The sequence below is a fragment of the Pleurodeles waltl genome, chromosome 6 (genome assembly GCF_031143425.1).
Source record: "Pleurodeles waltl isolate 20211129_DDA chromosome 6, aPleWal1.hap1.20221129, whole genome shotgun sequence".
In the NCBI taxonomy this organism is placed as follows: domain Eukaryota; kingdom Metazoa; phylum Chordata; class Amphibia; order Caudata; family Salamandridae; genus Pleurodeles; species Pleurodeles waltl.
In genome coordinates, this window is record NC_090445.1 from 1,146,504,373 (window position 1) to 1,146,528,888 (window position 24,516).

General features: G+C 45.0%; 1 protein-coding gene across 1 annotated transcript in view; it reads left to right on the plus strand.

Moving 5' to 3' along the window:
* Positions 1-23,433, plus strand: part of LOC138302107 (glutathione peroxidase 3-like) — an 83,925-nt gene extending 60,492 nt beyond the window's left edge. The window contains exon 6 of the mRNA XM_069242487.1: positions 23,109-23,433. Within this exon, the coding sequence (XP_069098588.1) occupies positions 23,109-23,199 (91 nt within the window). The 3' untranslated portion in view covers positions 23,200-23,433. The remainder of the gene's footprint in view (positions 1-23,108) is intronic.
* The last annotated feature ends 1,083 nt before the right edge of the window (positions 23,434-24,516 follow it).

Consider the following 24,516-nt stretch of genomic DNA (forward strand, 5'->3'; position numbering starts at 1 on the left):
TTCAAATGATATCGGCCGAAGATATCAAAGCGTATTCCGTGCTATGAGCTTGCCGGAACCCGTGCTGAGAGGGATCGAGTCCTCCATTGACCTGTAGAAAGTCAGCCAATTCGGTATTCCGATGTTTTTCCAGAATCTTAGCCGTGGTAGGTAGTAAGGAAATGGGTCAAAGATTATTCAAATCGTTAGGTTCCCAGCCTGGTTTCTTAATAAGCAGGATCACAATAGATTCCTTCCAGGAGGGAGGAATGCACCCATCCCTGAGAATCTCAGCATATACCGGTTCGAAAGCTATAGAAAGCAATTCAGGTACTAGCTTTAGTATCCGGGGGGGACAGGGGTCATTAGGTGAGCCGAACTTGACTCTTTCCAGCAATTCGGTAATTCTATTGGCCGATAAGGGTGAAAAACCGGTCAACTTAGGACTGGGGTCTAAAGGCTAGAGTCCTTTCTTTATCGCCTACTTCCCATTCCGGGGGAGTTGTGCAAAATTCGCATGCAGTTGAACAATTTTATTTTTAAAAAAGTCAGCCACTCTTTGGCAGAAGGAGGGGGAATTCTCCAGTCCAGAGGAGGAAGGCGGAAGGGTTAGGGTCCGAACCACTTTGAAAAGTTCCCCCGATACATTCTGTGCTTCCCTAAGTTTGGGGGAAAAGTATTCTGTTTTCGCTTTTTTAATAGCTAATTTATAGTTCTCAAGGGAGGCCCTAAGTTTGCCTCTCTCCTCATCGGTTTTCTGTGCCTGCCATCTGCATTCCTGACTGCGGTATAGACTCTGTAAATTATTAAGTTCCTCCGAGTACCAAGGAGAGGAGGGGAGCCGTCGCAGCTTGGGACCCAATTTCACCAGGGGAACCAGTGTGTCGATAGCCACTCTGAGCCCTTTTTCAAAAGCCTCCAGCTTGGGGAAGCCCCCTGCTCTTGCATGCTTCCATCCTGATTTAAGGGCCCTGGCCAGGCTCTCCTCCTCCACTTTATGCTATGGCCTGCTGAGCCTAGTAGCAAGGGGCACCTTGGTGGCCATCGAAGTGCTGGCTACTTTGAAGGTCAGCAGATGGTGGTCTGTACAGTACAAGGCCATGTTATCTAGCTTGGAAAAACTATCATGCCAGATAAAAATCCCATCCAGTGTGTGTCCAGCCCGGAGTGAGGGGGCTCGGTCAGCTAGATCCCAATCCAAACTTAACAACAGGCCTAAGAACTAACTTGTGGCAGGATCCATATTATCTTCCAGATGGAGATTAAAGTCACCCAATATTATAGCTTTGGGGGTCAGGGCAATGGGTTCAATTATGGCCGGCCATGTAGAAAGAATGTTATTCTTGGGGCGATAGATTAGAAGGCCCTCAAAAAGTATAGAAAATTGTAAGCGTATCTTAAAATATGTCCCTTCACACACGGTCGGTCTAATGTTTGAATCTTCAAATGTGCATTGGAGATTGCTCCCAGTAATTGCCGCAATCCCACCTCCCCTCTTCCCCATCCTGTCCCGTTTGGAGAAGGAGTAGCCCGGGGGTAAGCCTCTAGGAAGTCCGGATTGGAATCTTCTCTGGCCCAAGTTTCCGTAATGAAAAGGCAGTCAAGATTAGCAGCTTCAATCAAATCCCTTATTTCTAGCACGTGCTTGCCCAAAGAACAGGCATTAATTAACCCGCAGATAATATTTGGCCTAGTGGTACCTCCATGATTGCTACTCCGAGAGACAGTTTGTGACTTAGGTCCTTGACTAACGTTGTGTAGTTTTGCTGTAGGACGCCACGCCAATACCCTACATTTCCATCCCCTTAATTGGTCTGGATCAGAATGGTCACAGCAAATGTGTGTCAGCCTGGGTTGAAAGGCCAATAGCTGCTGTCTAGAGTATTTAAGAGATTATGGAGCGCAATTCCCTGGGGCAGAATGTCTGGCCCCATGCCCCAGTCGGGCACAGACAGGCGCAGACGGGCTTGCCTTAGGCACGCCCGCTGTGCGCGGTCGCGTCCCCATCTGCTTAAATGCGGAAAGGGGAACGGGCAGGTTGAGCTTGCCAAGCAACCACTAGACCGCCCACCTCCTCCTACCCCCAAAATGGCTCCCGCTAAGCCGGTCGGGGGGGGCTCCAACAGGCCCTAAATCCGGAAAGAGGAGCCAGTCGGAGCGTGTGCCACCGGGTAAGGCAGAGATTGTAATAGTCTATCAGTTCCCCTAAAGAAATTAAAAAAACAATTTAAAAGTCAAAAACCAATATTAAAAGTCACAGTGAATAGAAATTGACCCTGCACAATTTCAGAGTAAACCAGTTAAAATAGCAGACTAGTATACTTAAAATCGGATCAGCATACCCACATACTCACGGTGTCTCAGTAATACCTATGTGTACACAATAAAAAGCTCACAATAATGAATGACACCCGACGTATTTGCGTCACAAAATAAGCTGGTGTTACAGGACAAAGCATTCATTTGTTAACTGAAATAATAAGCTTTTGTTTATGATATTAAGTTTACTTTTTCAAAATAAAAAGCTTGTATGTGCTATCAATATATGTGTTTTTATTTGTTTTTTGTGAAATGAAAAGGTAATGTTTTGGAGCCAAGTGATTCATTCCCAAATATATATTTAGAGCTGAAATGTGAGTAACAATCACTACTGCAGTAAAAAATGGTAGTATGTAAGATTGTTGAAACTCCTCTGCTGCCTGTCAGGTCTTTATAACCACAGTGTTCACTGGTGTATGAGCCTGTAAAATCAGTCGTGCTCTGCTTTTTGTGTATTATGTTATTGCTCCACCCTGTTCCTTCACCAGGAGTCTCTCTGTCATAACATTTGACAACTCGGAAAGGGCACAAAGGAAAATTGAAGGTAGTGAGCAGTGCTTGAAATGGAAAAATTAAAGTGCCGGTACTCTGTGCCAGAGTACCTGCTTGTTCCTGAGAAGTGCCGGTACTCTCCTATTAAAAGTATTACGTTTTTCTTGAAATGTGCCGGTACTCTCCCTCTCAAAATAAAAAAGTGCCGGTACTCAGTACCGGACAGTACCGGCCCATTTAAAGCACTGGTAGTGAGTGGAACTTAGAAGTGAAGACAGATGTTATGAAAAGCTGTATGCCTTTTGAAACTGTTTTTTTCTGAACTATCGCCCCCCCAAAAGTTTTTAGATATTTTAATAGGGCAATTGTACAGAAAAAATGCACAGTTTTGTCACTACCAATTAATCCAAATTTTCTTGGGTGAAACTGTAATACTCTGACACAGAGTCAGGCTTGTTTGGTGCACCATGAAAGTATTGAAATATTTAACGACGACCCCTTCATAATATGACTTCAGTGCAAATATGTATGACAACTTAGCTGTAAAATTCACTCTTTTGGAAGATTGTTTTCAAACCTCTAAAAACGAGAATATATTGAACCCTAATGAACTCCAGCAAAGGAAATCTGGTTCGCTTGTTCAGTGCAATTTGGTGCCTCTCCACTTTCTAAAGCTCTCTAGCTGCCATTGTGTTCAGCAGTGAAGAGTGTAGTTAGATGATACTCTGTGCTATAAGGAAACCTTTAGCTATTTTCACTTAATTATCTTGATCACAAAACTAAAACACTGCTGCAGCCACACAAACCTTTGTAGCTATAAGATATAGGAAACATCAGGCACTTTGCTCTCCTCGTGAGAGGAAGTGTGTCTAGAGGTATAGGTCAATCAGATACAACGAGTATTGTCTCTTAAGGTATTCAGTCTGCTTCGGTGAATGAGTATAAAGGAAAAGTGTTTTCGTTTTCTATTATAACAAGAGTGTATATTTTATTATTGTGGCACTTAGTTTAGTCAGTGCATTAAAAACGCCTATTAGAAAAAAGGACAAAGGGTCAGCCACCATGTGTTTCGCCTCTGTGGCGTAGACCTGGACCTTTTTCAAAGATGCGTGCGTTGATTAAAATCAAACCCATAAAACAAAACATACATTTAGTAAAATAAACAATGGAGGGAGACATAACAGGAGGTGACAGATACAAATAAAAATACAATTTGTTAATAATAATATTTAAAAAGATGAAAAAAGAAAACAACAATTTTCTCAAAATCATGTGGTCACTGCAAACTGGTGTCAGACTGTGAACCATGGTACTCTGTGAGCAGGTCTAGTTAATTTTATGATTGTTGCTTTGGTGGTGCAGTGCAAGTGTAGCCTCAGCAGGAAGTGAGGACTGAGGGAGGTGGAGATTTTGGGTCACATGTACAAACGTTTTAGCAGTCGCAAACAGTCCGAATCGCACCATTAAAACCCATTTAGGGATGTACAGACCATATTTTACGATTTGGTGACCAATTACCGAATCGCAAAATAGGTTTGTGATTCGGTATTAGGAAGGGGCATGTTAAGGGCATCCCTTTCTCATAGCAACTGGCAGGGTGATGTATGAATGTTTTGTAACTCTAAAGCGGTCGCAAAACATTCACGGTTTACAGTTGACTTCAAGTTGGTGATAACCCATTGGTAATGTGGGTGCAAACATTTTTAAGAGTAGGCAGCTGTCCCTGGACCACTACCTACCCTTAAAAAATGTATAGAAAACTTTTCATTTTTGTTTTTGAAATGCATCACTTTTTCCTTTAAGGAAAACGGGCTACATTTAAAAAACAACGTCTTTATTTAAAAAAGCAGTCACAGACATGGTGGTTTGTTGATCCGAGCACCATCCCTGTGATTTTGGGCCATTCCCAATTGGTTGCAAACTGCAATCTACCTCATGAATATTGATGAGATAGGTCCATTTGTGACCTATTGGGAATCTCTAAATGTATCGCTAAATGTGTCTGAGACACATTAGTATATCGCTGATTGTGACTTCCTAATTGCGAATTGCAACATTTTGCAATTAAGAAGTTACAAACAGAATTCTTTGTACATGTGGCCCTCAGTGTCTGTTTGTTGACTAACGCTTTGTTGCCGGCACTACTTAAGATGCTAGCATATTTATATTTCCTTACTAATGAGGGCTCAGATGAATGCTCTGATTAGGAGAGGCCTTCAAAGTCACCATAAAGGGCTGACTGAGGAGCTACATTGGGGAAGGGAATTTAGAGTGGAGCTTTATGTACCTATACATATTCATATTGGTGGATGATAATAGAAGCTGAGAGGGCAACATAGCCCACTGATAGACTGTCCATGGAATAGCATAACATATTGCTCTTCTCTCCTGCAGTTGATGTCATATTAAAAATGGTACCCCACCCCAAACTTCAGAAATGACTACACAAATTCGCCAACATATCTTCACACGACTCAACTCCTCAATGAGGAGATTTCGGAGGAGACAAGTGTATCCCTAGAGTTGTGATTACCAAAAGCTTCAAGTCCTAATCGATGGAGGCCTAGTTAAGGATAACATTATGTCATATTACTGTGTCTCACAACTGGTAGTGGTAAACAGATGCAAATATGTGTCACACCCTGACCCCACCAATGCAGCTGAATAATAGACAAACTTTACTCACTATACTTTACTATGTAGGGACCATCCGGCATGGCCTCCCTCATGCAACTAACAGGTGCTCTGTCTGCTGTGTGGCTTCCTCAAGGCTGTCATTTGGCACTGTAGATTCTCACAAGAAATCCTGATATGGATGGAGATAGCAGGAGGGCAGGGACATACTATACAGAGGTTTGTGGACTGAACACCAAATGTATCTCCAAATTAGGGGATATAGTAAACCATGAAATACTCTTCGTATTCACCAACTTCAAGTAGTATTTGGACACAACAAACATATTTTTCAAATGCCTACAGCACTGCATTGCCCTATCCCCATATGAAATGGCTTGGAGGGTCTCCAAAGTTTCAGCCTGCTAGAAGCTAAGCTCCTAATGGGAGAGATGAACAAACATAAATATTTTACGGCTCTACTGCTTCTCAGTGATTACATTCCCAGATCAATTCACTGCCTCCTAAGATTATAGGAGGCAGACCTGAGTTCTCTTTCGGATGAAGACAAGCAGGCCACCCCGATGGACCTCCTGCAGGACACAATAGAGACATTTCAGAATGATCACATGCAAATTTGAGTTTATGTACACATAAAAGGGTTATCCAGAACAAGACTTCCACAACATAGCTATATTAATGATGTCAAGTTTCCATTTAAGTCATTGAATAGCAGCTTCAGCAGCTATTAGTACTAGTTAGTCCACTAGTAATAAATGTACTGAACACTGCACTAATTATTTTAATATTAGCATTAAATAAACTATGGAAATGCACTAACTTTAGTCCCACCCTCAGTTACCATATTCTTAAAAACATCATGTTTGCCCTTAAATACAACCTTTTCTTTAGCTAATTATTTTTTCTTCTATTGCAACTTGCTGTTTTCTGAAAAAAACACACATTGTATTCCCATATGCTATCATTGTACTTTGACTATACAAATTCAATTACCCCAAATATTGTCTGTAACTAAACCTTTGTTCCCACACACAAAGTCATATAAACAAATGTGCAGAATCCCAATACTTGACCGATTCTGCTTTGCATGTCAGTGCATCACGATCATCTGCCAAGACTGGCTACCAAAAGGTACGGTGTTGCCACCATGTTTCTATAGGGCACAATGCAATGCCAGATGTGGTGTCTTTATGTCAGTGTCACCATAATGCTCGGAGGGCAGAATGTGCCAGGGCTCCTTAATGGTATGAATCACAACAAAACTCAACAGACCCCATTATTCCAGAGGTGACATCCATTACTTCATTCAGACCCATAGTACATCAGTTCCGTAATAGTGTCAAGAAAGACTCAATATTCCAGAATATCATTATGGCGGGTTTGGCCACAGCATGCCAACCAGGGCAATCTTTTCATTAGGTGGCCATTATTAAGTAATGGTAACCATAATGTTTAGGGAACCACATTATGACAGAGACACCTTTATACCACGAATTTCCTTAAAATGCTATGGATGATGACCATAAAGTCAAAGAGATTTATAATGCTCTGGCCATCCTAATGAGAAGAAATACACGTTTGCCAGATGTGGGTACAGCACAACACCCAGGGTTGTCTTGGTGCCAAGACACAGACACTGCTATCCCAAGTGGCGGTTAAATGATGTTGTTGGACCATGATATTTCAGTGCCACCATTAAGCCAGAAATGGAAACAAAATGCCAGGCCACCATTATTTCAAGATGGGAGGTATAATAAATTAGGAGATGGGGCATTACAAAACTTGTGGGGATCCCCTGCAAAATAACTGGAGGGAGTCCCTCTCCCCCCTTGTCCCAGTCTGTGGCCTGACACCCATGCACAGTGGACTGTGCTGATGGGGCCCCCCTGGAGCTCAGAGGCCCCCCACACCACAGGGGCTGCAGGGGCTTTTATTATGCCACTAATCAGGAGTATAACAATGTCAAGGGGATCACAGTATTCAAGAACCATCATATGCCTGATGCGGCCACAATGTGGTAGCCAGGGCCATTTCTATGCAAAAGAGTGGCCACTGTTATATTGAGAGTGGCTATCATTATTGTAGGGCCATTGTGATGTTTAGGAATCCACAATGTAGCAGGGCTTACAACCAACGTGCAAAAGTCTGAGTCACAATACACTGGAGCCATCACAATCTAAATGTTAGCATTATTCAAGGGCAAAAGTTATGTGTGGCGTGCTGCAATATGTCTGTCACAACCTCAATCATGTCAGTAGCAGAAACCATAATGTCAAGGGTGACAACAATACGCAAGGCCAACAATTATGCCATTATGCCAAGGATGGCCACAGTTATGCCAAGTCTAACGTAATGCCAAGGGCTGCAGCAACATAAAAGTGTCAAAATAAACCTGTCTGGGGCATTGTTAGCTCAAGGGTGTTGACCACTATGCATTCCTCAAACGTTATTAGGATGCACAAATACATAAGTCAGGGTATGGTATCCCATTCCCAGAGACAACACCTAAAAGACATCAGGACTAATTCTTCATCAACTCCCCATTTGAAGATATTTCTTTAAAAATGACAATTACCCTCACAATCCTCCAGTGCCAAGCTTCATCACCATCATCATGATTTAGGTAACAGGTGACCATGGGAGCACTTCTGGGGGTACGAGATTCTTTTTTAGTGAAGGAATGGTGGTTTTTTATACCTACAGTGTGCTGTTGGTTTGAATATTTCACTGAGTGGGAGCCTGCAATGAATAGACCTCTTTGGATCACTTTTTTACCCATGCAAATACAGAGCCATCAAAATGATATTGATAAAATTAACTCATCATGTGCATTTTTGAATAACCTCCCGTCCCTTATTCACTGAGGATACACCATAATCCTGGTGGATGTTCATCCACCTAAATCCACACGAGAAGCATATATTAATACCCTGGGGTGTGAAACAGCCCATTGATATCAAGTCAGGCATATCTTTCCTTGCCATACACACCATGCTAAGCACAAATCCCAAAATAATGGAACCACAGAATCAAGAACAACCCTCCCCTCTTCAATATAAAAACAGACAAATTCCTACCAAAACAACTGACCAAGACAAAAAAACACAATAAAACAAATCAAAGAACTTAGATATTCCTCATTTTTTTCAGACGTGACCAGAATATTCTTTGTGAGCATTGTGCTAGTTCTCTTATCCCACCCAGCGGAAGGATGATATACCATCCATCCCGTGCATAGGAGGCTAATATCCACAATCTAAGCAAAATAGAAATATGCAACATCCTGACACCCTCTCAGTTTAATTTCTTCCTTAAATGCCCCCTCTACAATTGTAGATCAGCAGTAAATTGCAGCATTAAAATGTCTGGTCTAGTCTTAACACTCCTAATAGAAATCATAGTTAAGAGACTACTCATAAACAGCCATACAGCTAATAGCTCCATTAGGATATGCCATCATATTCCTCAATAGACCTAACAGGGCAGATCAGGGCATAGCATCTAACACAGTGGCGACTCGCGAGCCGTGAAAGGGGTGGAGGGTAGGGGGTGCTCAGGGGGCGGAGAGGGATGACAGAACATTTTAATTAAATGACGTTTTAAAAAAAAAAACTCTCCCTCTTCCCCGCGCTCCTCTGTCCCTCTTCGCTGCTGCCAAAAGCAGCGTCAGGATTGGCTGGGAGCGCCCAGCCAGGGAGCTCCCAGACAGACTGGGAGCTTGTGCAGGCTCTCTCCAGCCCTGCAACTGAGACAGCCTACAGCGCATGTGTGTTTGGCCAGCCCGAGACGGCCAGCCAAACACACATGCGCTCTGAGGGGAAGTGCTGAGCTCTCCCCCTCGGTGCACATCACCCCGTGGCCCACCCCTTTAAAAAACATTGTTTATTATAGTTTTCTTTAAAAGGTTTTGCAGCTGCCGCTGCTGGCAGCAGGGGTCCTCACTGCTCTGTCCATACGGAGGAGCCGCCACTGATCTAACACACAAAAGGTGATGGGATGATGCTTTCAACAAGTTTAACTAATGGGAATCGCTGGGGTAGCATTCCAACCCATCATTCTTTTGCCCACCACGCCACCTCAGATTAGACCCAGCTATAAACAAATCAGCCTTGCTTCTATTCCAATGGGAAGAGTTCAGCCTAAACTGCAAAGCCAAATCCTCTCTGAACTGTAACACAAGCAAATCAAAACCGGTTGCACTCTAATTGAGACTCTTCAGTCAGGGGTAGCTTTGCTCTAGTGTACCCTTGCCCACTAGGACAAACCAGATCTAGGTAGCTTGTGTTCCGGTTCAGGGACGAGCTGGTCTGGCAGTTCAGGTTGGCTTTTTCCGATTGGAGCAGGATCAGACCCATTTGAACATGGCTAGAGACCAAACTGAGGTGGCATGGTGTGCAAAATAATGATATACTGGAATGTGGCCCAAGTAAGTATAAGTGGCTGAGATTAATTCAAGCATTCCATCCATTACTTTTTTGTAAACTTTAGTAGGGCATAGCAGCAACTTTAAAGACTCTCATGGATGCAAAAATATCACAAAAGAACAAATGCAGTCATTTGAGCATCTCTCTTTCAAGCTAACTTCAGCTGTGCATGTACACCCCCTACCACCCATCAGATACCAACCCAGTCTCACAAAACAGATCATTTATGACCATTATTAAAATCAACTCGAACAACAACATCTAACCAGGAGGCTTTAGCACCCACTGAGATAACCAATCAGACTCTACAACTTCAATTTTACCAACCTTCATTGAATAAATCTCTGAGTCAACTTTGCACATCTCTGACCCACATCAAATGAGCTATTCCTGACCGGATCACTGCACAGAAAGACAGAGTAAAATTGAACTAATGCATACCTGTGGACTGGCCAGATCCTTCTCTTTTCTTTTTCTCAATGAACTTAGGGCCTGATTTAGATCCTGGCAGAGAGAAATACTCCGTCATAAACATGACGGATATCCCTTTAATCTTATTACGATCCCATGATATTCTATGTAGATCGTAATAAGGTGGACAGGACATCAGTCTTCCTCCACCAAGATCTAAACCAGGCCCTCAGTCTCTACTACTCTGAATGCCCAACCAACAAGACCAAAAACTTAGTTAATAGACCTCAGGAATGGGAAACAACTGTCCTGTTCTAGCTTGCCGGGGGGGTACGAGAGGGTGTTCCATCCTGGTTATTCCAAGGAGTTCTGGGGTGGCGATACTCCTTCATAAACACTTGCCTTTGAAGGTTTCCAGGGTTTCTAATTACACTTATGGGAGGTTTGTGATACTGGAGGGCTCCTTGGAAGGCAACCTCTATAATTGGGTATGTCTGTATGTCCTGCCTGCAATGGCCCAGCTTACACTAGAAAATGTTAGGGCACTCATACTGGCTGAACCCCAGGTGATGAGGGTCATTGTGGGAACTTCAATGAAATTATGTCTGACTGTAAATGGCCTAGGCCCACAGCGGTCTCATGGAGGGTGGGTAAAAGGCTGACAGATTGTCTGTGTTTTAGCGACGTATGTAGGATGTAGAATCCTGGTTCCCGGGGCTACACCCTTACTTTAGTGGCATCTGGGTCGCTGCCCCACAGTCATTATTTCTTGGTCCCAGCCCTAGTCCTTCTGCATACTACCAGTTCCATTATACTCAGGGCCACTGGAATTATGAGACATGGGACGGCCAAATTCTGCAGCTAGGTTGAGTACATTATGCGCCAAGAAAAGGGAAATTATGCAGCATAATGCACCACATTTAGTGATAGTATTATTTCTTTATTTTGTCATTTTTAAACTTGGTAACACTGTCTGGGCATTGGTTGATCCTTATTAGTATTAGTTTATCACGCAAACATAAAAATAACCAACAAAAATATAACTAGTCAACCTTTGCAAAGGGCCGTCCACTGTGCTGCAACACTTGCCACTGCCTTTTCAGTAGCTTTTGAACCATTTGAGCTAGAAACAAAATTAATTTTGTTAAAATCTGCAGATTATGCAGGAAATTATAGATTATGAGGCAAATGTGTCAAATCTTTAATTAGGCTGAAATCCACATGGCCGCACAGTCACATAATTCCAGTGGCCCAGATTATACTCCATCTGGGGGTATCTGGACATGTGAAGGCACACTTTTGTGCCCGATCTTGCACAATAAGGATTGTGTGGGGTCTATGTGCCTGTTTCCTGACAAAGGAGTGCTTTACCTCCCACTTGGAAGTGGAGCCCAAAGCATTTCTAGAAGTCAACAAGGGAGGTGCCTGTAAGGTCTCCATGCGAGAAGTTGCCTGCTGTTCAGGGTCAGGACTGCAAACTGTTGGTGAGGATTAGGGAGCTCAAGGCATCTATATTGTCCTAGGAGCGTGAGGCGCAGGGGGATCTGATGGAACAAATTTTGTGTTGACTGGCACTGGGCAAGGCCTCCCTGTGCCAACTATGTCTGACAAGTGCTAGATGGCTTCCACCAGGAGGGTTTACGAATGGCAGATTAATCTGGTAAACTGCTTTATAGGTTAACCGCCAAAGATGTTGAAACTAGAATCATTCCCACTGTGTCAGATGGGACTAGGCTATTATTGTGGAAAGCCACTGAGATAAAATTGGCCTTCGCTCACTACTATGATAGCTTGTATGCAGAACAAGACTGCTTGTCTTGTGAAGCCCCCCATGTTGCGGACATACCGCTGCCCTGCCTGTCACAGACCAACAAAGATGACCTGGACCAACCATTAACACTTGAGGAGGTGGGATAGGCACTGTCTGACCTTAATACATGTAAAACCCCAGGTCTAGACGCATTCCCAGTGGGGTATTATTGAAATGTTCGGCTGGTGATTCTTCCCCCCATGCTGGATAAGGTCATTTTTTTTCAGCACTTTTAAGGCCTGCTCAGAGCAGGCGTTAAAAGGGGGCTTCACTTATTTGTAATGGGCCCCTATGTACTGTGCAGGAGAAGCGCCAACATTTTGGCGCTACTTGCCCCCCTACCCTGTGCCATGGTGTGCCATATTTTAAATACTACACACACATGTTGGCAGTAGGTGGGCACTAAGGGGTGAAAGGAATGTGGCGCTGCACCACTTTCCTTGAATCTGCCCCTATATATGCAGCATGCAGGTGTCCCTGCAAATATGGCAAGGTCTCGCACAAATGGCAGGCCTTTACGATTTGGAAGGAGCAGGAGGACCTGAGTAGTGGAGGGTACTGTGTATAGTACACTTATGCGATTGACAGGGGTGCTATGTAACACCCTGTTTATAATGTGCTCATTTGGGAGAGCCACAATGATGGTTGTATTGGAAATCAATAATAATGTTCATATGAAAACAGAGACCTCAGCATCTTGGATAAGACCAGTCTAGCTGCTGCAGTCGAGCAGGAATACCAAGAATTACCTTCGCCAATTTCACCAATGTACCTCTCAAGAACTATAACAAATCTGTGACAGCAACTGCAGACGCTTTCGCACATAGAATTTTAAAGAGGCAAAATGCAAATAATGAGTAGTATGGCTCTTCTAAAGAAAGGAGAGTACTTTGCCAGAAGGAAAAATGGTGGCTTCATCTTCTACCCTAAATATCCTGAGATCACCAAGAAGAACTTACATGTGGCACATATTTGAAGACAATTCACATTTCATCAAAGTGGAGCTTGACCAAGCAAGAAACTGACCTACAAAGCGTTTTAAATAAGTAGGATCTCACTTGAACCCATCTAACAATATTGAATGTCTCTAAAGATAAATGAGAACAATTCTCTAATTTAATCAAAGGAAAATTCAGAAACTTTGATCACTTTCTCAACAAGTCACAGATTACCCAAAACAACATCATACTGATGAGCAAACCAAACATTCTTCCCACTCATTGGAATTCATTCCAACATACATGCTGATACCACAGACACAAAAGCACCAATAAGGATGAAGATCATCAACTTCTCTCTGAATTGAGAGATCACCCCAGACCCAAAGTTGGTCAAGTCTTCCCATTACTGAACAAACAGGGAACACTTCCAGATTGCTTAAATAAATTCCGACCTGTCATTAGCTTTCCCTTATGGTAAAACTTACTAGAAGGCTGTGTTGAAGTGCAACTCAAACACTTCTTGATAATCTTCAATCATGATTCAGATTCTAGCAGAGGTTTCTAGTCCTCCATGGCAGGTCTGCAGCTTTCAATACAGTAAGTCACTGATACCTTCTAACCACTCTCAAAAATAGGATGGGCAACTGTGATGTCGTGTTTAATTGGTTCTCATTTTTCAATGACAACCAGACACAACTAACCAAGATCAACAATTCCTTCTCTGACAAGTCCTCACTGAAATAAAATATCCCCCAATGAATCATACTTTCTCCAACACTCTTAAACATCTACCTTGAACCAATAGCCCTTAAACCCAGCCTACTGAACATCAACTACCACTTTGACGCAGATGATACATACCTTTACATAAAAACCTTCTACCCAGGAACATAAGAATGCCCTCAACATGATCCACTACTGGTCTGCCACACATCATCTTAAACTCGACCCAACTAAAACATCATTTTTCCCCATCTATCTCTACTCCCCCAACCCCAACTGCACACTACCAATAAAATCACAGCTCAAAGATTTAACTCTTCTAAACATCACTCCCAATATTGTGGAGTTAGTGAAATCACGGGCCTCAGCCTCAACATTCATCTGAACCTTGAAGATTTCATCAACTTTATTACAAAATGTGCACAGTTCCAGCTCAAGCGATTAAGAGGAATGAAACAAATCACCCAGGCCCTCATCCTCTCCAGGCTGGATTACTACAACACTATTTTTGAAGGATTTCCTAAAAGATGTCTGTCACCCATAAGATCAAACCTGCATGCAGCTACAAGACTGGACTCAGGCACCAGACAATTTGATCATGACTCCCTGACCCTCCTTGCTCTCAAATAGCTTCCTAGGGGACGGAGCCAAGATGGCGGACGGATAAGACAGACAACCGTGCCTCTCCGTCCCCTTTGTAGAGGAATCCCCTGCCCTCTGGCCCCAGGGGACAAATTTATACATGGCCCCTTTGCCCCTAGCACCCAGGACGCACCCCGCATGACATGGGGGTGAGAGACGCGGGAGACGGCAAGCGGAGAAGGATGGAGCCCACGGTCTGAAGGCCCCAGGGCGTCGCAAGATGGCAGCACCTCCAGGGCGCCTGTAAAGAAGCCGGCGGCAGCAGTTCTGGAGGGTCCGTTCCCCGCTCGGAAGCTCCAAAGGGACCCAGAGAGAGGAGACTGCCTGCAGACAGAGGAGCAGATGGAGGAGCAGGTGTGCCTGGCCCCCCTGGGGGACAATGCACCAGGAGGAGCGCTGAGATTAGCAGGGTGACCAGGGGCCTCCAACAGGACTGGCAGAGTGGGGTCAGACTGCTGAGGGGCCCGTCTACCAGCTCAGAGAGTGAGGGTAGTGAGCGGTAGCCCCGGAGGTGGTGGAGGAGGGGGGTACCCAGGCCAGAACAAGTGGGAGAGGGCAGCGGATGGCCGACTCCTGAGGAGCAGAGGAGTGGCCTGAGAAGACCTGGCTGGGGCCTCTACCTGTGAGGAAGGATGGGGCCCCGGCCTGCTCCAGCACGGAGATCTGCACAGGGGCCTGGCAGCAGCAGCTGGGGGTTCTCTGTCCCCATTGTCGAAGGCCTGGGGGAACCCAAGTCATTGGAGGTCCCTTGCTCAAAGGGGAAGAGATGGAGGGAGCCCCCCACATCTCACGGCAGACTGGGTGCCGGGGCCAACGCGCCCATCGAGAAGAGAAGAGCTGAGCAGAGAATGGTGAGGCCTGCATGGAGAGGATGATCAGGCCTCTTCGTGCAGTGGGCCACAAAGACAAAGCGTGGTGTGGGCCCTTAGCCTAGCCCCAGACCTGAGTGCTGCACGAGACGAAGCAAGGGTGTGGGTCCCTAAGCTGGCCCCAGTGCCGGGTCCTTGTGGGAAATGTGTGCCCGCCGAGAAGAGGAGAGTAGAGCGGAGCCCAACAGGGCCAATGGAGTGGGTGACAAGAGATGGCTGCGACATAGCCTAAAAAGGATAGATCCGTTAAGGACATGCTGACTAGGCCTGCAGTGGGCAAAGTCGAGGCAGACACTTCCGTAACAAGGAAGCATAGGGCTGAGGAGACCGAAGAGGACACTGAAACCCCTGTAATGCTCACCTTCCTTGAAGGCTTCTTCACTTCGCTTAGGGATAATATACAGGCCGTGAAGAGAGACCTGTCACAGGACCTGAAGGTGATGCAACCGGAGCTGGATGAAGTCGGCGAGAGAGTGGCCACACTGGAAGAACACAAGAACACCAGAGACAAGGAGATTGTGCAACTCCAGCAGGAAATAATCCGGCTACAAGACCAGCAAATCAAACTTCAGGCCTACTCAGAGGACTTGGAGAACCGATCAAGATGGAACAACATTCGCGTCTGGGAAGCACTTACAGGGGCCAAAGAGGAGGATATATCAGCATACGTCGGGACTCTCTTCTGCCAGATACTAGCGGAGACCTTGGACGAGGAGGTACGCATAGACAGGGTCCACAGGGTGGGACCACCGAGGCCGTCTCATGCACCACAGGCAGACATCCTGGCCTGCATCCACGACTTCCTCCTGAAAGAACCCATACTCTAGATGGCGAGAGAACAGCGCCCGCTGAAATTCCGGGGCCACTCACTGCTTCTTTATCAGGACCTAGCAGCCATCACCCTACAAAAAGGAGAGACTTTCGCCCACTCTCCTCCCACCGCAGAGACAAGGAAGTCCCCTACTCCTGGGGTCACCCCTTCCGTCTAATTTTCCGATGGGAGGCCAAACTGCACCAACTATGCTCATTGAAAGAGGCATACAATGTACTACAATTGGAGGAGCCCTTGGAGGCGAGTCAACACTCGTTGAAGCAAAATAGGCAGAACCAAAGGCGCACACGCTGGCAAATTGTCTTGCACGGGAGCCCCAAGCCCAACCAAGAGACTATGGCATCAGAAAGAAGAGCAGTCCATGAAGAAGGCAGACATGGACTAGGGGTGTGGGCCACGGGCCCAGAAGACATGCAGCTGCAGTAGTTGGGGGAGAGGTATGGAGGGACAGAGGGGTGTCCGATGAACACCGAACACTTGGGGTGTTAGCTCCTTGAACTTAGGTTTACCCTCAGGACTACACCAGGCAGTCCTGGCTCCATTCAGTGGGGTTGTTTGACTATGTTCTTTAAATGTGTTTTGTTTCTGGGTAGGGTTGGGTGCGCAATACTCACATACGGCTATATACGTCGCACGGATGGGTTCGGAGCCCCCACTATTACTAATTTATTCGATGGAGGGGATAAAGGGTTAAGCATAGGCGCACACTTGCTGGCGATACTTCATCCGTTCCGCCCACACAACTGTTAAAATAGTCAAGGGGTTGAATAACCCAATGAAGTGCAGAGCGGTCCTCTCCTATCTTGAACACACGCAAGCCGACTTATGCCTCCTGCAGGAGACCCGCTTAATCCCACCGACCATCATAGAATGCACTCCAGATCTTTCCCATCACAACACTTTTCCTTATGTGAGACCAAGATGGCGGGGTGGCATATTTAGTATTGTGCTCCTTCAATGGGAGGGTGGAAGACAAGATTGCCGAAATGCACGGTCGCTTGCTGGCCTATAGAATACACATCAGGAGCAATCAAGTGGTTATGGCGTCTATGTATGCCCCCAACAAGGGACAGGAAGAATTTATCCACAAGGCGCTAGCAGAGGTCATGACTACACATGACAGACAGGTGCTCATAGGGGGCTACTATCACATAGTTCTAAACAAGGACTGGGACAGGTCAGCTTCCAGATATGGTGGGATGGGCGCTTTATCCATGTGGGGGCTGGGGAGGCTGGAGGAACTGGTTCTCAGGGACATCTGGAAGGGTAAGCACCCTACTACTAGAGACTACACTTTTTACTCCCACGCAGATAAGGCCTTTACTCGCATTGACCTTTTTTGGGGTTATAAAGAAATCTAACAGACACTGAGAGACATAGATATCGAGCCCTGTGTGTTTTTGGACCACATGGCGGTATTCCTCACGTTCACTGTCCCCCCCCCGGCCGAGGGTCCCTTCCCTTGGAGATTGGGAACCACTCTCCTGATGAGACCAGAGGTGGTGGCCCAGATAACTAAAGCTATTACCACTTTTCTCGAATTTAACGACACAGCTGACACACCAATCTACCTACGGTGGGACACGCTGAAGGCAGTAATAAGGGGGGAATTTATCTCAATATCAGCATCAAATAACAAAATCCAACATGAGAAAAGGGCACAACTACAGCAGTAGGTGACGGAACTTGAGAGGATCCACAAGAGGACAGGTGCCCGAGAGTATGGAGACAGCTCAGTGCAGCTAGGACCCAACTTGCGGGGCTAGATATGGACAGAGCAGAATATGCAGCTCTCTGACTATGCCACTCCTATTACGTGGGCGGCAATAAATGTGGATGCCTTTTGGCAACCAGGCTCAGGGCTCAGAGGCGGTAGAAGTAATAAGGCCACCAGAGGGATCAGAGGTACTGAGTGACACTCAGATTGCCTCAGCCTTCCGTAGTTTTTATCAGGCTCGTTACTCTCCTCAACAGACTGACTTGAGCGCCAAGCAGCAATATCTGAACCAGGCCCGCATGACTATATTGATGCCCTTAGCGGCACCCCGCTCGAGTCCCCAATTATGATTGAGAAGGTAATTTCGGTGATAGCTGGATTGGAGGCCTCAAAATCCCCAGGTACAGACGGCTTCCCGGCCCCTTTTACAAAACATTCTGGCACAGCCTGGCTCCGATTTGAATCCGACTTTTTATTGCCACCACAGGCCCGAGGAAGATGCCACTCTGTATGCTGGATGCATCTATTGTGGTAATCCCTAAGCTTGGAAAGGATCCCACAGAGTGCGGTTCTTATAGACCTATCTCATTGCTAAACATAGACTTCAAGCTGCTTATGGGCATCCTTGCAGCCCACTTGTACCCGCTGATGCCTGGATTGGTAGACCTCGACCAGGGGGGTTTCATTCCACACCGACAGTGTGGAGACAACACCAAATGGATATTACACACACTGGACAAGGCTCAGCGAGCAGGGAGGGAGCTAATGCAGCTCAGCATAGATGCTGTAAGGTGTTTGACCGAGATCACTGGCCGCACCCCCACACAACGTTGGAGCACTTCGGCCTGGGGCCCGGTTCCAAGCTTGGATTGTGAGTGCATATAGTCAACCGAGAGCCAGTCAGAATCAATGGGGTGACATCCACTCCCTTTCCGGTGGGTCACGGGACCCGCCAGGGGTGCCTGCTATCCCCCCTACTCTTTGCTCTTTATATGGTGCAGAGGGTGACGGACAGCCAAGAGATTACTAGAGCTATCTTGGTGGAGAATATACCATCGCGCTCTATGCAGATGATGTGGTGGTTGCACTTAATGACCCGTTAAAGGCCCTCCTGGCTTTTTTGCAGGAGGTGGAGGCTTTTGCAACGGTGTCGGGCTTCTGGATAAACCTTTCAAAGTCCCAGGCACTCAGTCTTACGCTCCCAAGAGAGACGGTGAACATACTGGCACAGCAATATCCCTTCCAGTGGCAGAAGGACTTCATCCCATATCTGGGCATCCGGATAGCTAGGACAGTATCAGAATCAGCTACGATGAATTACCAGCTTCTCTTTCGAGGCATCAAGGCAGACTTGGCCAAGTGGAGACACCACCCTATTTCATGGATTGGCAGAATAGGCGCCATTAAAATGTCGGTCCTCCCTAGGGCACTGTTTCTATTCCAGGCACTGCCGGCTGAGCCTCCTACCGGATCCCTCCAGGCATTGCAGGGTGAAATCAATCGCACAGGGGGGGCCTGGGAATCCCAGATGTTCAGCAATACTACAAGGCCACCCATCTTAGGTACCTGATGGAGTGGTCCAGACCAGACTCGGACAAGCACTGGCTGTTTATGTACCATGCAATTGCGGGCACCTCCCTCTGGGGGATCTCATTCCTACCACACTGTCATAGACCATGGGGCCTGTACTCGTCCCACGTCACCAGAGCTACTATGAGGGTATGGGATCAAACAGCTCAAACAAGCAACTTAGCCTCCTTTCCTTCCCCCCGACACCTATCGTGGGGAACTGAGGTTTCATGCCAGGCTTGGACCACTGTGTCTACCGCTCTTGGACATCCCACTCATTCCCCTCCATTGGACATCTGTTTGACGCAGAGGGAATATTGCCTTTCGAAAACTTAAGAAGGACACCCTATCTCCCAGAGACAGAGAGAATGCATTATCCTCAGATCCACCACTGGGTAACACATCCCTTAATTAGGGAGAAGGCATGTACACCTCTCACACAATATGAGAGATGGCTGTTGACAAACACGGCAGAAAACATGTCATTTCAGAGCTCTACGATCTGCTTCAATAGGCGGTCCAGATACCTAAGTCAGCCACTTTGGGAGACAGAGTTGGGAAGATCCATGACACCCGGGGAATGGGAGGCGATCTATTACCGGGAGCGCTACACAGCATGCTGCACAACCAGAACAGAGACTGCACTGAAGATCGCCACCTCCTGGTACCTCATCCCGGCCCGGCTCCATCAAGTTGACCGCTCACTATCATCCCTCTGTTGGAGGGGTTGCAGCGACCTGGGTACCCGTACTCATATTCTACGGGAATACCCAAAGCTGTCTTCATACTAGGAGGAAATCTCCATTTACAAGAAAGGGAGAGCCCCTAGAGTGAGGACCGGAGAGTAGCCATGTCAGAGATCCCACTCCTAATCCTGCTGATGTGACAATATGCTGGTGCATGCAGGGGAAGGGTGGGGGGGAGAGGGGGTGATGGCTGGTGGCCTGTTTGTCCTTATAGGTTTGTTGGGTGCTGCGACATCCCTTGAGTTTTTCCTTTTTGTTTTTTGATATTGAAAGTTAATAATGAAACTTGAACCATAAAATAGCTTCCTACCAAATCCAGATCAAACTTCAAATTAGCCCGTATCATCCACAGACTGCTACAAGAAGGCTTTCCCAGCTTTCATGCAAGAAAACCCCACATCGCAGGGGATGAAAAAGGTTAAGGAGAACAAATACCCTCCTACTTCAAATTCCTAGAAGCAATCCTTCTCAGGAAATGGCCATAGATCATGGATACTCACAAACACATAACAACTGAGTTGCCCTTTAGGTCACTATTGGCATTTTTGTAAGGGTGGGGGGAAGAATGAATATTTCTGATTTTAGGTTTGCAATCTGACACACTAAAAACAACTACTTCTCAATGCACTGAGATAATCTGATGTGCTAAAATGAATTAGTTCTGCAGGTTCATGAACAACACTTTTAACATTTTTAACAGACCTTATTGTACTCTACACTTTTGCTGCAAGATGTCTTTAAAAATGAAGGTGTTCCTAAAATTAAGCAATCCAGGACAACCTAGTTGCTTCCTTTCTTGAACTTCAATTAATGTTCAAATAAAGGATTGCCTGCTAATTCAACATCTTTTTAATATTAGTGCTGAGCTGAGTAAACAGCAGTCCCATGCTGCTGTTCACCAGGGGGGCGCATGTAAAGGTCAGGAGCGCTGCAAGCGGTCCCAGGACGTACTTATGGAATTCCATTCCTTCAGAGATTAGAACAATTGAGCTGTTTATGAATATTCTAAAACAGTGGTTCCCAACCTTTTGACTTCTGTGGACCACCACTTTATCATTACTGGAACCCAGGGACCCCATTGATTCATTATTAGAATCCGGGAACCCCTACACTGACTGCTGGGACCTAAACTGTTAATAATATTTAATTTTCTAAGCAGTCCCGGACCCCCTGAGGAGGCTTCACGGACCCCCAGGGGTCCACAGACCTCAGGTTGGGAACCACTGTTCTAAAACACTTTACCCGCTAGAATATTCTAAAACACGTTGACCTCTAGCTAGTTATGTGAACAACTCATGACCCCCTCTCAACAGACTATACTGATTCCATTAGACAATCATTCTTGACCGCCTCAAAATTTAATTTTCCTCCAGTGCATACTTTGCTTAGTTTTTATTACCTTTGTAAGATCTTATGTACTTGTGTGACTTGCTACATACTTCAAGTGCCTGATACCTTTGGGTCTTGTTCAAGTTATAGAAAACTAAAAGAAACAGATACATAAATATTTACCCAGGATCAAACAATTGGTCAAGTGGGAAGACCATAATTTGTTAAATCTTATGCAATTCAACCTCTTGATTAATTTCATCTTCTCTCCCTCCTTTTTACCACTGGACAACACTTTGCATTCAATTCATGACATAAATTAGTACACAATAGGCAGTTGACTATTTTTATTTTATAATAATAGATTCGAGCCCGCAAAACCTGAATAAAAGTATGTCTCTCATTCACTTATTACTGACAACTTATGACGTCTCTAGTCGCCTGTAATAAAAAAATGACATAGCTGCAAAAATGTAATAATTAGTTGAGGTCTGAAGTCACAATCTTTGCTGCCAGAGCTAGAAGCCAAGGGGAAAGGACAAAGCATAATTAAACCTAGCTGCTCTTTTTTCTGATCTGCTTGTCTAGATGAAAAGTGATAACTAGAAGATTACCTATTTATGGCTAGAGGTTTATTTTTGTACGCTTTAGGTAAATATTGGAAAAACAGAATCTCTTTCCTTTTATCTACACATTCTGAACTACAGCGTTTTTTTAGAATATGACTTGTTCTAAACTGATTCTAATATATTTATGCAACAAAGATCTAACTTCTTTTTGGTGTGTTAAATATTGCACCAGAGATTATAGTTTTATTCTTCATTTTTGCAAACATCCTTTCTCTTTCATATGAAAGTGCGGCACACCAAACCTTTTAGAAGTTTGAGGGAAAGGCTATTGTGGGACCATGATTATAAGGAACAATGTACCCCCTGCCACACGGTACAATGATATTGCAAATGGCCTTGGAGTTCCATATCCTCATAAAGGAGCTCTGCCTTCAAAACTGTTCCTCTATATGGTAACAGATCTCTTTGGTGATTCAGAATATCCTTACACTGTTGGGCAGGGGGTACGTTATACCATATATAATGGCCATCCCTAACTTAACAAAATTGTAAAGAGGGAGAGGGTCTGCACCTCAATGACAGCCATTGCATTCATTATCAAAATAACAGGCTACTGGCTTTGCTATCCTTCACAGGTCTTCACCAAGAAGGATGCAAATTGTAGCCCAGCTGTAGACGACACAGTCTAGTCAGAAAACCCCTTTTGAGATGTGCTATCAGTTGTCCTGAACTTTCAGGATTCATATGTCAAAACTGCGCTAGGAAGGCAAAAATGTACTGTACGGGATGCTCGGTTCACTCTATTTTTGCTCACCAGTCTCCACCAGACAAGGGCGAAGATCCATCCAGACGTGACATGAGTCAGGTTTCAGTCTTGCTTGACTTACCCACCTCTATAGAGACATAAAGGTAAGCTCAATGGCCTTCACAATCATGACACCAGAGTACTCATTAAATTAAAGGGTTCGTGATGTTGCTGATCTAAGGAAAGCGACTAATGACTTGCAACTTATAGTTACAGGAGGTTTAATTCCCCTACAGTTCAACTGCTAGATTATATGTTTTTCATTGTCTTTAGTGTCTTCTGCTGCTTCTCTTCCAGGTATGATCTGAAGACATCCTTTGATGTTATTGAGAGTGACATCCACATGCTTCTTAAAAAGGACAGCGCTTCAACGGACTCTTCCAACTAGACTGCAAGAAATCCTAGACTGTCCTTACCTGAAGACTCGATGAAGAATCTCCAGTAAAAGCTGTGTACCAGCAGCTGGTGGTTTCCGACGAGGTGTGAGAATCTTATTCTGCATCGTCTTCTTAAAAGGATTATTGTAGACTACATTAAGGATTAAAGCATCAGATCGGCGAGTTTTACTTCACAAAACAGTAAATAAAACAATATGACTCAGTGAGATGTCCTAGACTATTTCAACTCCTACCGAAGCATGTGTCTTTATTGGTCTAGATTCTAGAGGCTACAATAGAGAAATTGTTCCCAGACTCCTTCCCAAAAAGTAATATATATATATATATATATATATATATATATATATATATATATATATATATATATATATATATATATATATAAATAATATAATGCTATTTTTGCGTGCAGCATTCACAAATTAATTGTCCTCTTATGCTCATTTTCAGTTGACCAAAATAGCAAGAACCTTGGTGCATTAAAAGGTGTGTAGTCTACAGTTTGGTAGATTGGTGGGTCGGTCTGGATGTGTGATGCAAGTGAGCTCTCTTGTGGATGTCCTTGGGGGGGAATGAGGCTTGTGACGTCAGTCTGTGGAATGGAAGGTTTGGGTGCTGTCATTAAGATGTGGAAAGTGTTTCCAAAGAATGAATGAGACAGGTGGGCACCTGGGAAAATCTTCGGAGTGGGGGTGTAGGGCCTTGCAAACCTGATTTGAAACCAAGACATAATTCCAGCAGGCATATGGATGTATGACAATTAAACAGAATTTGTGTAATGGCTTTCTAGAACACACTATGTAGACTTATTCTCCTAATTTTGGTAGTAAAGACTGGCTGAGCCAGTCAAACACCATCTGTGAAAGGATCATGACGCTAAAAGGGCTGTGCCCAAATGTGTACCTCTTTCAGAGAAAGTGCTTTTACGAGGCATTAGCACTCTATGTGTGTATTAAGGTGATGTGTTCTCCTACTGTGGTTTCTTGTCTGATAGATTCAATGAAACTGTACTTACTTGAGAAAGGTCAGTGTTGAGCAGATCATGGTGGTGACACGAAGGCTGAATTCTGCAGCAAGGTGACGTGCAGCATAGATGGCCTAGATGGCATCTGGAAGGAATCCCCCTGATAACCTTGTCTGTGTGAGATGTATTTATATAGATCATGTAGGACCCCTGACGCAGGTATGTTCCCAAACAATAGATAAGGGGGCAGCCTTCTGGCGACAATTTTGTAAACAATTCCATCCAAGAGTACATTATGTTCCTGTCACACGTAGGTGGGAAAGGGACATAATGTAAATACCTG